Source organism: Camarhynchus parvulus, chromosome 2 (assembly GCF_901933205.1).
Source record: "Camarhynchus parvulus chromosome 2, STF_HiC, whole genome shotgun sequence".
Classification (NCBI taxonomy): Eukaryota; Metazoa; Chordata; class Aves; order Passeriformes; family Thraupidae; genus Camarhynchus; species Camarhynchus parvulus.
This window is the reverse complement of record NC_044572.1, coordinates 18,343,470-18,360,433: the sequence shown is the minus strand read 5'-3', so window position 1 is coordinate 18,360,433 and position 16,964 is coordinate 18,343,470. Positions and strand designations below refer to the sequence as shown.

The window sequence follows — 16,964 nt, the reverse complement described above, 5'->3', positions numbered from 1 at the left end:
ATAGGCAAAAACAAGTGCACAGATGATGCTCTGTGATGACTGAAATCATAGGTCAGTGGAAAAGCCTGACAGTGGCTCATGGCTGTTGGAGGATGATGCACACACGGTCTGGCTGCTCCCCTGCAGCAGAAGTCACAGTGCTGCTCTCTGGCCCAGGCACAGCTTCCCGACAAGACAAACCTGGAGCTTCCCCCCAACCTTTTTCCTTTTTTACAAGACTTCAGGAATTACAGATATGGAAATTAGACCAGGATTACTGATTAAGAATGACATCAGAAAGATAGTGTCATACAACTGACATAGATGCTCCAAGGTTATGTGCTGTAATTTGATACAAGTAGCCCACTTCTGAGATTATTTTCAGGACAATGTTTTGTCAGTAGCTTGTAGAGGGAAGAAAGGCAAAGCACTGGGCTTTTTTTAAAAACAGAAGCACCAAACCCAGAGATATCTGGGTGGTCATACTGGAACAGGTAGGGATGACTTTTGGGTCTATTTTGTATGGTGACACTGTTCTTGCCCTTAAGCAGGGGTTTATCTGGAAACCCTGCTGCTGAAGCATGATGAGGCAGCACTGATCTGACACTGGAAGGTCTATAAGGAATCTGACATGGAGAGAAGCCTACCTGACCTACCAGTAACATGCTACAAGTATATTCAGGGGGGTAACCTCCCGAGGCTTTGCCAGATATACGGACAATTTTGCGCAATGATTTCTTGTCAGCTCATAAGCATGGCGCTCAAAAGGCCTATGGTGAATGTCATGGGATCCCCAAGATGGAAACAGGACACCATGGGTCCTGTGCTGCACCCATCAAAAATATGGAGATCCTTCTATGATCTTGTTAAGATGTGGATGCACACACTCCAAACACGTATGAATGTTTATTAAAAAATTGTATTCAGGGAGTGATTACTATGGAGAAAGATGTGAAAAACTTTGACGGAGAAACACAAACAACTTATTTTTTACATTGAGCAATCCTTCTAGGAGAAAGGTTATGGGTTCCTTGACTTCCTTGAATAAGAGTTAATGAATAAAACATGAGGGTCTTCCCTAAATCAAGCTATCCTATTGAGACCATAGATCTGGATTTGGAGCTGTCAGCTTAAGGCATGCACTTGCTTTGGAAAGAGTTGTGGCTCTTTTTCTGGAAGCCTTTTCCCTTTAGCCCTGCAAAGCTTGGCTTAATGCCTTCCTTTCAATATCTGTAAGAACTCAGGAGTAGCTATCAGTTTGTCCTTTTGATGTTGCCAGCACATGCTAAATTACTATTTTCCAGTTTGAATGCCCAGTCGTGAATGATACTCAGTTTAGCAAGGAACAGCCAAAAGCAAGCAAATTAAATGTTTTCTAGGGAAAACTGAGAGAAACCACAAGTTAAAATTTCTGTTGCCATATGTACCAAGGTTAACTCCCACCATCACTAAATTATTATTTGGGCTGACACTTAAGGCACTAAATCTTAGAACATTAGATTTAAATCGAAAACTTCATTTTTTACATGCTGGAAAGACTACAAACAGCAGAGGTTTTGTTACTACAGCTGGTTCAACACTTTACTACCACCACGGCCTATACTCACATCAAACAAGATGTCAGCAGACCTGAATGTCTTGGTGTCATGTCCCTTTGGGATCCACAAACTGTACACTCTGCTATAGGAATCTCATCTGACAGGCAAACCCAGGAACTTTTCAGGTACTGACAGACTTACTGTGCTAAAATAAAATGACTAGCACTGGTATTTTCTTTACAAGACAGTTCTTGCTTTGATGCTTTTTAATGCACTTTATGGAATTAATTGAAGAGTACAATCTCTTAGAATCTCTCTCTTCCTATCTCTTAGGAATAAGCTCCAACTTCTAACATAGTTACTGCTGACGTTGCTGTCTGTAGTTTGATGCTGGAGGTGGCTTGTTCTTTCCCAAACCACGGGCTAAGAAATAAAAGCATGAATTTTAGTGCAGAAGCACCAGCTGAGAGTACTGATTTGTATTTGTTTGTCTGAAGAAACATATCTTGGATTGCAAAGTACTTTAAGTTCTTAAGATGCTGTCTTAGGATTGGATAAGTCATGTAAAATGAACAGAAATATTTAGAGATTGATAAGAATTTTGATGATATGAAGTTTAGATACCTCAAAATAAAATTATATTGAAAGCTGACATCTGAAAAACAAGCCTAGAATTTGCATTGTTTTCCTGATGCCTTACTATGAGCCTAGACTACAAATGTTTCTGCACACGAAGTTCTGGGAGATATAGAAAAGTATCCTTAACAGCCTTATCAGAAAAAGTTGGACACGAGTTCATATGGTTTGTTATTAGAGAAATTGCTTAAAAGCAGGAATTCTCATTAATTTGGATTTCAAGCTGTTATATGGAAAAATGTTTAGAGAAATATCAAGCATAGGTAAATGAAAAAGAACTTAAAGAACTTCTAGCAGATGGTTCTGTATGTATTCTTTGTCCTGTACAGAGAATCTCTACAAACTGGTCCTGCAGATGGGAAAAGTCAGATCTGAGCCTGTCTCCTACTACACTGAGTACCAGAACCTGAAGGGCAGTGAGCTGGGCTCTGCCTCATCCCCAGCAGAAGGTTCATCAGGTACCCTGGGACACTGCTGCCCTCTGGTATGAGCCATCGGACTTTACTGGGCAAGAATCCAGTCTTCCTCTGCTGCCTGGCAGAACCCAGATGTAGGATTCAGCAACAACTTTAAGCAAGAACAGATGTGTTGGAGCACAGTAAAAGAAGTTTCCCTTCCCAGAGCAACAGCAGCAGAAGCATTTGTAACAGTAGTAGATCCTATTTTTTAAAGATTATTGGGGGTTGTTAGGTGAGCTGTCTGCCTGTTAATCTCTCATAATTTTGCAGTTTACAGAAGCTAACCCTGTAATTCTTCTAACAGAACTCTGCTCTTGGATTTTCTAAGGTAACAAAGTATCTCAAATGACTTGAGAAGCAATCCCAAAGAAAAACAGCTATCCCATTAACTGGGCAGGGAGGGAATGGGGTGGGGGGGTTGGTAGAGGGGATAAAAATCTTTCTGTAGAATAACCTTTACAGTGTCTAAAGCTGAGGGGCAATGCAGAAATTAAAATTTAGTGCTTAGTGAGGGACTTTACAATATCTGTTTTCTAATCACTTTTTTTCTGTTCTAATAGAAACAGTTAATGCTCTCAAGTATTCTCTTCTCTTTTTCAATTAAACAAGAAAACACTAACAAAAATACATCATTTACCCTATCAAGGCAAAATCTGTCATTACTTAATAATCTGGCTTTTGAAATTGACACTTTAAAAAGTAATCTTCAATCAGAGATCCATATGTGCTTGTAACATCCAACAGTACAAAACAAAACAATAGTCTCTTTCCCTTTGATAATTTATAGTCTTTGTAAGTGGTTAAAATGGTTTTGAAGTTTTTCATCATTCAAATGCAATTTTGATTCATACTGACTGATCGTCAGTTGTGTTCCCCCTTTTAAGACAAAACAGCCAGACCAGTTTTTAATTTAATGTAGTAACTGTTTTAGAATTTTTTAATATAAGAACAAAGTTTCTTAACCTAGATTAAGGACCTCATTTATCATAACAAGTTTGTATAGGCAATCTTTGAATGAAACTCAATGTTTCACTAACTTCATACTATATTTTCTATGCTGCTGTCCATTATAAAGCATGAAGCATAAGAAAGTCCACACTGTATCAGCAGCTGAACATGTATCTTCACGAAACTTCAAACCCAGTTCAGCGCTAAATGTCTCCTGGAGATGCCCAACTAGCTATGAAATACAGACAGATGCAGGACAGATTACCAAAAACATCTCAAAAAAGGGAGTTGGTTTGTGTCATGTCAAGGAAGGCAGTTCATTCCAGGAACTGTCATTGCCATTACCAGAAATGGCTTCCTGTAAGGCATGAACTGCACACAATTTAAGGAATTCCCTGACTCCTGAGTCAAGACTACTTGTAGGAAAAAGCCATGTACTTCGTGAGATTTAAATCTCTCTTCAGAGACATAAGGAGATCTCTGTAAGACAAGTTCCATACATTAATTATTCCACATGTGAACTAAGTCTATGTGTTAAACAGTCCACAAAATTGCTACAAAATGAGAAACACAATGCAAAGAATTAAAATTAGTATAGCCCACTACTTAGAGCATATGCTACCAATTTTTTTCATGAGGTAGGTTTGGTTTTTTAGTGCTTACTCATAAGGAAAGACTATTTGCCCTCTGGAACAACTCATCAAGGATATCAGCAGAACATTCTGAAAACAAAGGCATTTAAAATGAATGTTCTTTGAGACTGTGACTGATGTCTGACTAATGAACAAGGTAATTGGTTTATTTATCTAAACCAATCCTTTCTGGCTCAATAATGGGAATGACATTGTTCACAGTTGACTAGGACTCCCTTCCTGAAAACCACTACATAAGAAAAACTACCAGAGAAAGTAACTCGATATTTCTTTCATAAGCTTTCCCTTACTTTTACACTGCAAACAATTTTTCAATTTCAGGTCTGATTCTGAGTATAAGACAATCATTTTAACCAGCAATAATTGGAATAACTTCCTTGAAGACAAAGGTTATCTGTAAAAAAGTATATATATTAGATTCCCTTTTTAAATCACAGAGACTAACACTGAATTGAAAGCAATTTCTACTTTTAATAGGGATAATCCTTGTCTTACACGTGAGGAGACAAATTTTCTTTATGTTTAGTTCTGTAAAAATAATTTAATTTTGAAAATGAATTCAAAATACATTAATATTTTAAGCATTTAATTTATTTTCTTTTTAATCAGATTAGTTCAGTAGAAAAAGAATTCAGAGTGATAAATTGCTTAGGTGGAGGAAAAAAGCAATAGTGAAGGCAGACGTCTTCTCTTCGGTTAAAATTAACTATCTTCTGTTTTTCACTAAATATGCTTTAAATACTAAAAACCATGAGATTCTTTTTGTAATACATAATTAAGTTGTATCAAAAACCAGGATGTAGTTACATGTTCTTATTTTGGGTTGTTGATTGGTTACATTACCACAACACATAGCTACAATGAAGTATTTTGGGGTTTAATCTGAAAATATGGACAGTTTATCCAGTGACAGTTACTTAATGCTGTTTTATCACTGTTATCATTAATAAATCCAAACAGTAGTATAACATAGTTACAACAGGAATTTCTGCTGCAGAACAGCAGTGCATTTCACAGTGGTGTAGAAAACAGCATTTTTGATCATGCCAAGTTTGCCAGTTTTAACTCACTATAGCATCTCAAGTCTTCTAACATTTACTGAACTCTACCTTCCACTGTCTAGTAATGTCAAAAGCCCATGCTCTAAAGACAGCAAGCATGAACTGACATCACAATTTTAAGAGCAATCACATGTCTTCCTTCTTTGTCAAGGAAAATGAAATCTTCATATAAAGGGATCAAGTAACTTCTCAAGCAATAGGATCCTCCTTGGTCCAGCAGCAGAACTGAACCAGGAATGCCATTTGATACATCTATTTAAACTGCTGGCCTCAGCATCAGTGCATTTCCTTTTAAACAGTTCTTCATAAACAGGATAATGAAAAATCATGGAACATGATCATGACAGTTCCAAAATAAACCAACAATCCTCCACTGACTGGCAAAGTGTCTTAGCAAGGCTACAGTGCCTGTAAACTGAGATTCATAACCTAATCTCTATCTACACCTCTGCACATTTTAACTCACCTACACATTTCTCCTAAAATGTACACATTTGATCCTGAAAAGGAGCAAATTGGTAAAAAGAATTGTTGAAGGACTCTGATATAGATTTTGGTTGCAACATTCAGTTTACTCCATGGTCAAGAATGGGAGTGTTATCGTACAAATGCATTTTGTACCATTTGTTTAGCTACTTAAAACCATTTCTTAAAAATTCTCTTAATATATCTTAGTGACATTATAAATATAACTGCAGCTCACATCAAAATAGTTTAAAAAAGCAAAAAAGTGTCAGAGGAAGCAGTACTGGGTTACACAGCAAGCATTCTTTAGTTCAGGACATCTTGCAGTGTGACTGCAGAAGGAATTATCCCTGTGACTGAAATGCTGTGCATTAGGAACTGTTAATGGAAAAGGGAACTGTCAGTGAGAACCGGCAAATCAGGCTGAAGCAGAGTTCAGGGACTTTTGCAAAGGCAGAAAAAAACTCTGACTGCATGGAACAACCCTGACAAATCTAGAGCAATTTCTTGGTTTGCTGCATCTACTTTACACAAGCAATTTGTTTCCAGATCCTCTTAACATCAGGAAAATGAGACATGATGAAGTAGGATGAAGCTGGCAGGCCATAGGTCACTCTCCTGTAACCAAAAAAAGCATGAGGGGAAAAAAGAAAAAAAAAGGCTGTGGTCATTTCAGAAACCACATCTCATACAGACAGAACACTGAAGCAACTGCTATCTAAGCCACTGGGCTGAATACAGAATCTCTTGCCAGAAGTGTCCAGACATTATTTTTCCTCCTTATTGCAAGAAGTCTTACCCTGCAGCTTCAATAAATGCAGTTTATATGGAGGCACTCTAATGAGAAACACAGAGGACTAAAGATGGCAGAAGGGCAGGAACCAGAGGAAAGGTGGGGCAGGCTGAAAGGTTAAACAGAAATGTGCATTTCACCAGTCTAGGCTTTTTCAAAGTGAACTTACCTGAAAGTCTTGATCATCAATTCCAAATCTTTCCCTTAGATTGCGGAAAACCATTGGACAATATTCTTTAAATTTGAAATGACTTGGCATGTTTTCTCTGAAAGAAGATAAAACCAATTCAACTTCATTACTATGCATCTATAATAAGCAACTTGAGAATTTTGTCTCAAAGCTGTTCACAAAAAGCTCAGGGTAACAATCCTCTTACAATTTCTCTTCTAATGCTTTCTTTTTTTCACTGAGATTGGGTTATCTGGTTTTTCTTCACAATGTTTAATGAATCTTTATTAGCTTACTATAACATCATTATGTCCTAGCTAAGGAACTACAACAATGATGAAATGAACACAAACTGTATTTTGACAATTCTGAAACATGGACTCAAAAGAAGAAAAGGATGCTTTCCCACTGCCCTAAACTTACTACAAGGGGGAAATCTTAGATTGGATTATACAAGTACCATCTGTGACATCAAAAAATACTAACAAAACTTCAAGAAAATTTGACTCATTCAATAGCAAACTAGTTTTAATATCCTAGTGTTCATTTTAGACTTATACAATAGGAAAGTTACTTTCACCTTTGTCAGTGAGCTGAAGACCCAAAGTAGCAGAATTTTTCTTTTCTACCTATATTCTTGAATAAAATTCAGGTTATGCACACAGCAATATTAACAGTTTCGTATGTCTGTACGTACTGCTCATGAGGCATTTTATTTTTAAGAGAAGATGGATACTACATGAAATTTCCATAATGCTTTTGAAACTTCTATATGATAGGTATGATTTTGTATTATGGAAAATAAAAAGCTGAACATTATTCACATTTGATACAGGCTTTAGATTTTCATTCTTATTCAAATACAACACTTAATAAAGAGCATATGAAGTTATACATTTAGAATAATGTATAAATTCTTATACAGCCATAAATAATCATACCAAGAAAAGATCACCTTCAGTATCTAATATACTCATAAGGCAATAATAAACCATATGGAGGAAAAAATTCTACCCAGCAGCCTTTGCTGTTGCTTTTTAGAACAGCACAGACGGTTATGTTTATCTCAGGATTAACTTAATCATCAAAACTTCAGTTCCATGCACTGAAAAATAACAGAGGTCATAGTACTTCATAAAAATATCACTACCACTATCCACTTCTACACAAAGTTGTTACTTGTACTTACTTGTTGAAAAGGTGATTGTCCACCTTTATCTTTGAGTATGCTTTGAAATCATCTGGCATCAACATAACAGGGATTTGAACATGGCTCAGTTCATTGATCTAGAGAAAACAGAATACATTTAGTTGCTGCTCTCTTTGGAAAGATGCTACATATATGTCTTAATCCTGAAAGTCTACTATTTCTTGTGTATATATCCCAGGAGTGAATGCAGGTAATGGAAGAATGTAAAAGCAGTGTTATTCTTTCCAGATCAAACACAATCTCAAGAGTGACACTTTGGAAGAGAAGAAACAGCATTCCATATTTAGACTTGTTTCAGAAATAAAAAAGTGCCTTAAAGCACAGCTGGAGTGTACTTTTTATGAAAGGTCAATGACAATGTCAGCAAAATGCTTTCCTGTACCAACACATTGTTCTTGTTTTGCCAGTCAAGCTATGCCTTCCAAAGATAATTCAACTTCTTTATTTCCAATGACTATTTACCCCTGCAGCTTATGAAGAAATCTTACATGCCTGTATCTTGAACTGCTTGTAGAAAGCAAAGTGAAATTTTGCATGCACGTGAATGTACATATTTTCAGTTCAATAAACACAAGTTTTGTTTCTTACAGTAGTGCAAAATTCAGATGAGTTTTTGTAAGTCGCAGTATTCGGGCATTGCTTTGATTGTTCACATTGGACAAACCATTTAATTAGATATGTTTTGTTTAGAAATAGAGGTGCATGTAAGTCCTAAGGTTTTCCTTATTTTCTTATATTGATGTGGACCACCTACTCTTTCTAGTTTTGAAATTAACATTGTCAGTATTCTCCAGATTAGGATTTTTCCACTTACATTTGTAATTTACTTCTGAGCACATCTCTATTATAAAATGTAGAGAACTTTACCATGACCTAGTTTGTAGGCATGTTTTTAGTATTGCATGTATTAATCTACCCTTACTTAAGTTTAACTAGAACATGATAAATACAAGACAGGATTGTTAAGCTTGCAATGGTCCTTCCAAAGCAGGAACGAGATACCCGTTACAACAGTCACCAAATACCCATGACTTATGTTTTATCCATGTTGTTATGGCACTCTACACCCTGGTCATGCATCTCAATTTACCCAGTAAAATCTTGTTGCTCATACAGAGCACATTTTTCTCAGCAGTTTTCTACAGGGTTTAGAGGGAAGTCCCACTATATAAGAATGGGAATGTACACTGGGGCAGGATGTAGCAACACAGGTGTGCTCCTCTGCTCCCCAGCACTGCTTATTCACCAGTGTTTTCCAACCAGAAAGATGTTAATTGCTTGGAAATGCTACCCCTGCTTAAGAGAGGCTTCTGGAGAAACCTTCACTGAAGCAGCTATAGGTTAAAAATACTGGAGGAAAAAAAAATGTACTCCCTGCAAGCATGACCTTTAGAAGAGCTGAAGATAAAGAAAACAGGAGAAGAGTCCTCTAGCTCTTAAGCAGAAGAAAGAAACCTTCCTTCTGGCAGGAAAGTCAGGTGGTCTCCTTACCTTTCAATACTTTAAAGCCCCAGTAATGTTCCCTGCTATGTCTCATTTTTGTCATTCTGATCTTGCAGCCCACGTGAAAAGTGCAAAGAAAGCTTCTTTGTAAAGACCTGAAAAGTTTTTGATAGAAGCATGGCAGCTCGCAGCAGAGCAGAGAAAGGAAAGAGAAAGATGTTGGGGATGAGCTCAAAGTGCTTCACTCCTTGGTGTTGTAGGGAGAATGCTCTTTTCCCACTCCAAAGGGAGAGAAAGAAGAAACTCGAATAAATTTTTGAAAACACAGCTGTACAAGCCTAATAAATCATGATGACACCTCATTAAATACAACATAAAATAACAAAATGCTGATTGAAAAATCACTACACCCAACATACAGGCTCTTTACTGAAGCTGATACTGCTGTACATCAATCTCACCCTGAAGCCACAAGGCAGCTCATGAGTCTGCAGAACCAGTCCAGCTGCTGTACAAATAAAACTAGGGACACATAGACATATTACACAGAGATAGGAAATTTTGAATTTGTTTTACAGAATTACCATCTCTTTCAGATTGCCAGATCACACAACAAATTTCACACTTGAACAAAGAGTAGCAGAAATGTACATGCATATACATTACAGACAAAAATGATCCCAAGACCACCTTCTGCTGAATACTGTAAAAAATCCTCAACTACCTACAACAAAGTTTGCTTGTAAAATTGCATTTTAGGTTATCAAAACTGCATTGATCAAATTTTTAGGTGTACTTGCTTCCTTAATTTGCTGATATGAAGTTTCTCTGCATGCATCTACAGATTAGCTTTCATGCTGTGGATATTTAAATTTGTGCTATGTAATGGCACAGTTTTACATGTGCCTGTAGGCCTTGCAAGCATCACCTACACAGTGGAATGAAAAAGCCTTTCTATGTGCATGCTTTGGGGATTCTTTGATTTTAAGAAAAATATTCCAAAATACTTCTCCTGAGAAGTTCTCTACAAGATATAAATGTACACTATCCCCATTCCCCAATCAGCAGGTTTGACGGTTTTGTTCTTTTCAGGAGGGATGAATTTTTCAAGGTGCTTTTTGTTTTGTCCTTTTTTTTTTGTTGGCTTTTTTGGTTGGTTGCTTTTTTTAAGATTCATCCAAATATGAGGAAAGTAAAAGTAATTTCTCTAATATTTTTGGGAATTCCTCTCTAGAAGAGTAGGAAAATAAAAAAGCAGGTGATGAACACACAGTAGAAGTGACCTTTGGTATAGCACACCAGCTGAGTAATGGCATATCCCAGCAGCACAGACCATTAATTAATTTAAACCTTTTGAAGTGTAAGGTCTGGTTCTCTCTGCAATAGGACATTTTTGGATGGATTTGATGAGGCCAGACTGGAAAATGTGCACAAGAGAGAATGGAACACCCATGTCATTAGATCTTGGTGGAAACTGGAACCACGTTGTGGGGGGGAGGGAGAAGAAACAATATCCAAAACACCCCCCCCAAACAGCTCTTGAAAGGCTAAAAGAAAAGGGAAAGGTCAGAGGGATCAATTCTCTACTTTACTGTGTGAAGAAACAGTCACATCTGAAAGACACTAAATATGAAATGCAAAGAAAACATTTTGAGTCTTCCAACTTATCTCAAACAAATATTTTGCTTTTTTTTTGCTGTGTTTGAAAGTTAGGCACAACAGAAAATGTGTTACAATGCATGTGATACTTTTGACAAGTATCATGTCCGTCTCTTCATGTTACCCATTAAATACAGTGAGCTCCCATAGCAATAGCAAATGAGATGTGTGTGTGAGGATGAAAGTTCAGTATTCCAAATTGCAACAGAAACTGTTACAATAGCTGTAATAATTACATAAGAAATATTCATTTTCCTCTAAGGAGTGCTTTTGAATGTAATAAAATCATAACCAAGAAACAATTGCCCAAGAAATTGAGGTAAACAAGAGATAATTGCAAAGCATAAATGAAACAAAAAGAGCTCACTGGACAGAGGACTGAGGGTTCAGGATCAAACATTCATTTAACTGCAATTACTTCTGAGAATTCACATGCACAGCATCTCCACAATAAAGCATGTATGTATTATGCATGTACATCATATTAGGAAAATTCTTTTAATCCTGCAACCTACATCCTTTAATTGCCTTGAATTATTGTTGCCAATGCAAAATTTTGCTGCAGTTTGTCTTGTTTGAAAAGGACAATGCTTGCAATCTTTGAGGAATTCAAATCCCATAAAACAGTCTTAGAGAATGTATTGCTTTAAATATGAATGACTAAAATTTTAGTTGCACAGTAACCATTTCTATTATGTATAAATACCTCATGTGTATTAATAACATTTGTAAACTCATGCACACATGATATTAACAAGTGACCCAGAAACCTCCCTTGAAGTAATTCATTCAGTATCTTTTGTGATATTAGTGTAAACACAGGTGGTTATGTGACACTTGGAAACATCTCTAGACAACTTACAAGCTTTAGGACAGAAGAATGCTAAAAGCCTTAGACTGGCATTGCCCCTTTAAACATGCATGCGAAAAATTGTGGCTCAGAGTGGTGGCTTGGCCATGGGAGGAGAGAGAGGGCCAAAGCAAAAAGAAGTTTTCAGGCAAAAAACGACTGATTGCAACTAATTTTGCTCCTGCAGGTTTAGCATTGAATTCACACTGTCAGGATAACAGAGGTTGTAATTAAACTGCAAATAAGGGAACAATAAAAGCCTACTGGACATTGAATAAATAGTAAGACTCAGCTGGTAATGATTTTGAAATTAGCACACAGAGAGGTGTTCCCACAAAGCCATCTTATATTGGTGACATTTCAAATAAGCTTCTCTAATTTATATGATTTGAAATCAAGCAATGACTATATCATAAATTGTTAGGCATTATTAATGGCCCTTATTTAATTCAGATACATTCACCTTAAACACCACATTACTAGGGCAATGCATAATTAAGCATTAGTTTTCATTCTGTCAGAACATAAGCAGCAATAAATTGCTTGTATGCAAAGCAGACGATGAGATATTTAAACTGCATATAATAAAGGCAATTTACAGCATATATTGCATGTTTAGATAGAAGAGTCAGAACAATAATCCTGTTTTCCAACAGATACAAGCTGATGTCTATTGCTACAATGTTACAGCAAGAAACCCGTGAAACACATTACAGCTGGTATTACTCATTTAAAAATCCAAATCAAGCAATCGACCAACAAACCAAAAAAAAAAAACATAAAAAAACCCAATAAAGCCATGTACAACATCCAAAATTTAATCCCAAGAAGATCACAAATCATACTCAGACTACTTAGCAATGCCTGGTTTCTTTTGAAACTCTTTTCCTATTTAAAGCCTTCATACTCTATGGGGTTTTTTTTTATTATTTAATGTTGCAGCTTTGGTATACAGCATATATACTGTTTCCTTTTATTTTAACATCTCAGCCCACCAGACTCGCTGAAACTATGGAGGGATGAGGTGTTTTCACACTGAACAGCCTGATAAAACATCTCAATTGCAGTTACAGCTCTTGGCAGTTTCACACACAGGAAAATCCCCGCTGCTCCTGATGCTGGATGTGGTAGAATTTGTGGAAGTGCTACTTCTTTTCAGCTGTTTATCTCCCAGCTCTCCTTCTGTACTGAAAGCTAATTCACAGCAGCCTGATCTGTCGAGACAAACAAGCTACAACTGGTTTGTTACTCTAGGAGAAAGTCAAGCTCATTTTTCACAAATTTGTGTATTTTTAAACACTGATTTTGGAAGAAGTGGGAGTGATAGAGACTTCAGAAGAAAGAAATTATTGGGATGTAAAAATAGAACTGAACTTTTAACACCATCAGCAGTACTGAGATTTTTATGTTCAGGGTTTTACTTTCTGCATCACAGCTTCTACTTTGGCAAAGAAACTTGCACAGAAATCTGAAGAGAAAAAATATAAAACCATTTTTTTGGTTCAGACACAAAGTCACCGTTTTGAACAGGCCACAGACTTCCTCAACAGCACAGTTAACTCATTTACTGGTAGGTTATGCTTATGAAAGCAAGCCTATGGGCTTCTGGTGGATCGGTCTTACAAAACGGTGCTGTAGAACAAGAACACAACAGAGGAAACTCTTTGGAGTATTAAATTCCACATTTTGGTCTTCCAGCTTCTTCTTTATACTGAACACCCTGCAGGTCTCACCAAACAGAGCATTTTCCTGCTCACTAGAGCAGGCACCTGCAAGAGAAAGTTACTTCAACCTATTCATTCTATTGTCCTGCAAAAAGCCCTTTCCAAAGCTGCTCCTATTTTGCAAGGAGCAGAGGTTTAGGTTAAAGCAGCAGGCCGAGTGGTGACAGGCAGAGCTATAGGCAGCGTTTACATCCTCTCCTTCCCAGATGTGGAACACACTGGGGTATTGCTACCAGGACAGTAAACGCCTTGTGCTGAAGTATAAACTGAAAGTGAAGTGATTATTTTACAACTCTTTGAAATCTACCTTGAAGGGTCTGAAAAGGGTGGATGAGGTCAGCAGCTAATCAATTTTGTGGAAGACATTTGCCTGTTATGGGGCAAAGCCATCATTTGATAAATGTCATTTGACAGTTTAAATTACACTCAAACCCATTCTTGCAAGAGAAATAAAAGGTTAAGTTCTCCTGTAGAGAAATAAATCAGCTCAGCAAAATACTCCTTAATATGTTTTAAATGAGGTTTTCATCATTTCAATCGCACAAAAATTCATCTCTTTCCCCTACCTCTCCCCACTGCCCTGCAAGGTAAAAACTATCCAGGCTTTTTTTTTTTTTTTTTTTTTAATTTTGCAATGTGTTAGACTTTAAAGGGCATAGAAGACTTCTACAAAAGGAATATCCAGTTACCTATTCAGAATCAAGTCCCAAAATTAATGCAATTATATGACTAAGAAAAACAGAGGGTAACACATTTAACTTTTTCTGAGTCTTTGGAATCATTGCAATTTAAAGTATATGAACAGAAAAAAACCTTAAGAAAAAAGTAAAAAAAAAAAACAAAATCAAACAAACTTAAACCACCCTGCTACCAGGTAACAGGCAGCTACATAGAAGAATCTAAATTTTACATGTCTCAAAACATCTACCAGTAATTACCAGAGCAGCTTTGTGTTTTGTACAGTTCAGGTGATGCCTATCATTAAATTTCTGGTTTTCAATAAAATTCAGTAATTTAATACTGGAAAAGTAGGCCAAACTGAACCAAGAGTATTCCAAACTGCCTTAACATATACTTTTCCTGAAGTACTAACCACAGAATATCTGGAAGACTCTGCAAGAGTGTTAAATATGTATCATATTTAGCAATACTAAAAAATGAACAGCTCAATAACAGCAATCACATTTTATCAAAAAGAGTAGCAAGACCTTTGTGAAGTCTTATGATCTGCCTTTGAATTAAAAAAAAAACAAACCAAAAGAAAAAATTTCACAGCAGACCCCAGATATTTTCATGAGACTTCTTGGCTGCTGTTTTCCACAGGAAAAGGATCTGTTTGGGCAGGGTATGTCTGTAGTACATGCATCCATGTGGAAAACAGGATATTGTGACATACTCAAGAAAGCTCTGGACAGGATATTGTCCAAACACAGTCCTAAAACAGAGCAAAGAAATGGTTTCCAAAAAGCATTCATGTTTGCTTTTAAATTTGGAGTATCAGGGTCCAAAAATCTAGACAAAGGGTTTTATAGCTTGGTTATCATTCCTGATCAGAGAGTTTGGAATGACAGGGTTTAAAGAACCTATAACAAAAGCACTTAAATTGCATTTCCTTCCCAACTATTTTGATTGCAAGCTTTTAAGTCTTTCAAGTCTCTTGGACACTTGCACAGTCTAGAATATCCAGAACAGCTGCTGTACACTGTCAGACAAGCATTAAGTCACATTTCTACAGATTTGGTTAAAGTTCCCATGACTCTCCTAACACATTTCAATGAGTGCAAAAATTGACACTTCATAATGTGCCAAATAATCAAAGGCCAAAAATAAATTAAGCAGCTCAAATATGTCTGTCATGATAATCCCTCATTCTCCTAAAAGCTAGGTCAAATGCCATAATATGTACAAATACATTAATGCCCATTAATGAACGGGGAAATAGAATAATAGAAATATGACTTGTTTGTAGTGGAGATTTTTGACAAGCTAAACACTTCTAGTAGCAAATGGCACACAAAAAGAAAGTCCTATCTCAGTCCAAAAGAAAATGGTAAAGGACTGTAAGCTCTTTGTACTTGGATGAGATGTGAGGCACACTTTAGACATGAGCTCATCCTTGTTTGCAAATGCAATTGTTAAGAAGACAACAAGACAAGGGACATGGCTCAGACAACAATTTGCAAGCTATTAGCTTGCCACAAATCTGATAAAGGAACATTTTATTTTTTGAGCAAAAATATCAAGTCATCGTCTTGAAACTTAAATTTGTGCTGGGAGGTCGATGTACTTTGACAATCTTTCATATCAATGGGCATCCTCAATTATTGTTCGGAATAGTGATTCAAAATACACACGCTTGTCACAAGGTCTGATAGCCATCTGGTCTGTATTTTTCTAATTAAAAAACAAAATGCTTACCTGGCAACAGATAAACTTTTAGCTCACTTGGCTTTGTCCTAAAAGCTTCACAAAAGAATGACTAAAAAGAGGAAGATGATAGGAGGCACCAGGTATTTATTATGACACAGAGAAAGGCTTGAAGAAGACAAGGTCAATTCTATACACAAAGTAAAATAACTCACAGACAGATGTTCTGCTAAGTCTCTAAATTATCTATTTATTCTGGATTCTAGAAGAATTCAACAAGAACACAATGAAATAAAATTATACTTATATTCCATGAATCATGTTACTAAGATTTGGAGAAAAACCAAACTTGCCAACCAACCAGAAAACAAACCTAAAGGAGTCTATTAAATAATGCTCATCTCATAACAGCTTTTAAGATTATATTTTTCAAGTATAATATTTCTGAATAGGAAAAATGAGGTAATGAAATTAAACATAAAATTCCAGTATGCAGTTGATCAAACAAGGAGATGCTGTAGCCCTACCTGAATGCTATAACTGAAAAATGAAAATCAATAGGAAAAACTTCTCTTCAATACAGAAAGGCAAAGTAAAATCAGAATAGAAACCTGAGGAACCATTTTGCCTATAACACTCGGCTGCTTAATGAAGAGAAAGGCTTTAAGAGCATCCTACCTAAGAAAAATAACCTGGGAAGTATGCAGAACAAATGCCACGAAGCAACAATTCAAGGCATCAGATGGGCCTCATTAATTTTCACAAGTTATAACAAATGTAGAAAAGCCAATTTTTTGCCTATTTTTACACTGGTATAATGAAGGTAATGCATTTCACATTATTATTAGTAGTAGTAGTAGTAGCAACAGTATTAAAGAAGACCAGTTGTCAAGGAGGTTTAATGTGCTCTCATATATTCCAACCTCACAAATATGTTATTATTTAGAAAACTGTTGACTTGTGAAAAGATGACATTAAAGCATGATTCCTTCTGGCCATTTCTGACTATGC

General features: G+C 36.4%; 1 protein-coding gene across 1 annotated transcript in view; it reads right to left on the bottom strand.

The window, feature by feature from the left end:
* PIP4K2A (phosphatidylinositol-5-phosphate 4-kinase type 2 alpha) overlaps positions 1-16,964 on the bottom strand; it is a 107,656-nt gene that overhangs the window by 42,607 nt on the left and 48,085 nt on the right. The window contains exons 2-3 of the mRNA XM_030943844.1: positions 7,890-7,987; positions 6,701-6,797 (exon numbers count right to left, since the gene is read on the bottom strand). Coding sequence (XP_030799704.1) covers positions 6,701-6,797; positions 7,890-7,987 — 195 coding nt within the window. The remainder of the gene's footprint in view (positions 1-6,700; positions 6,798-7,889; positions 7,988-16,964) is intronic.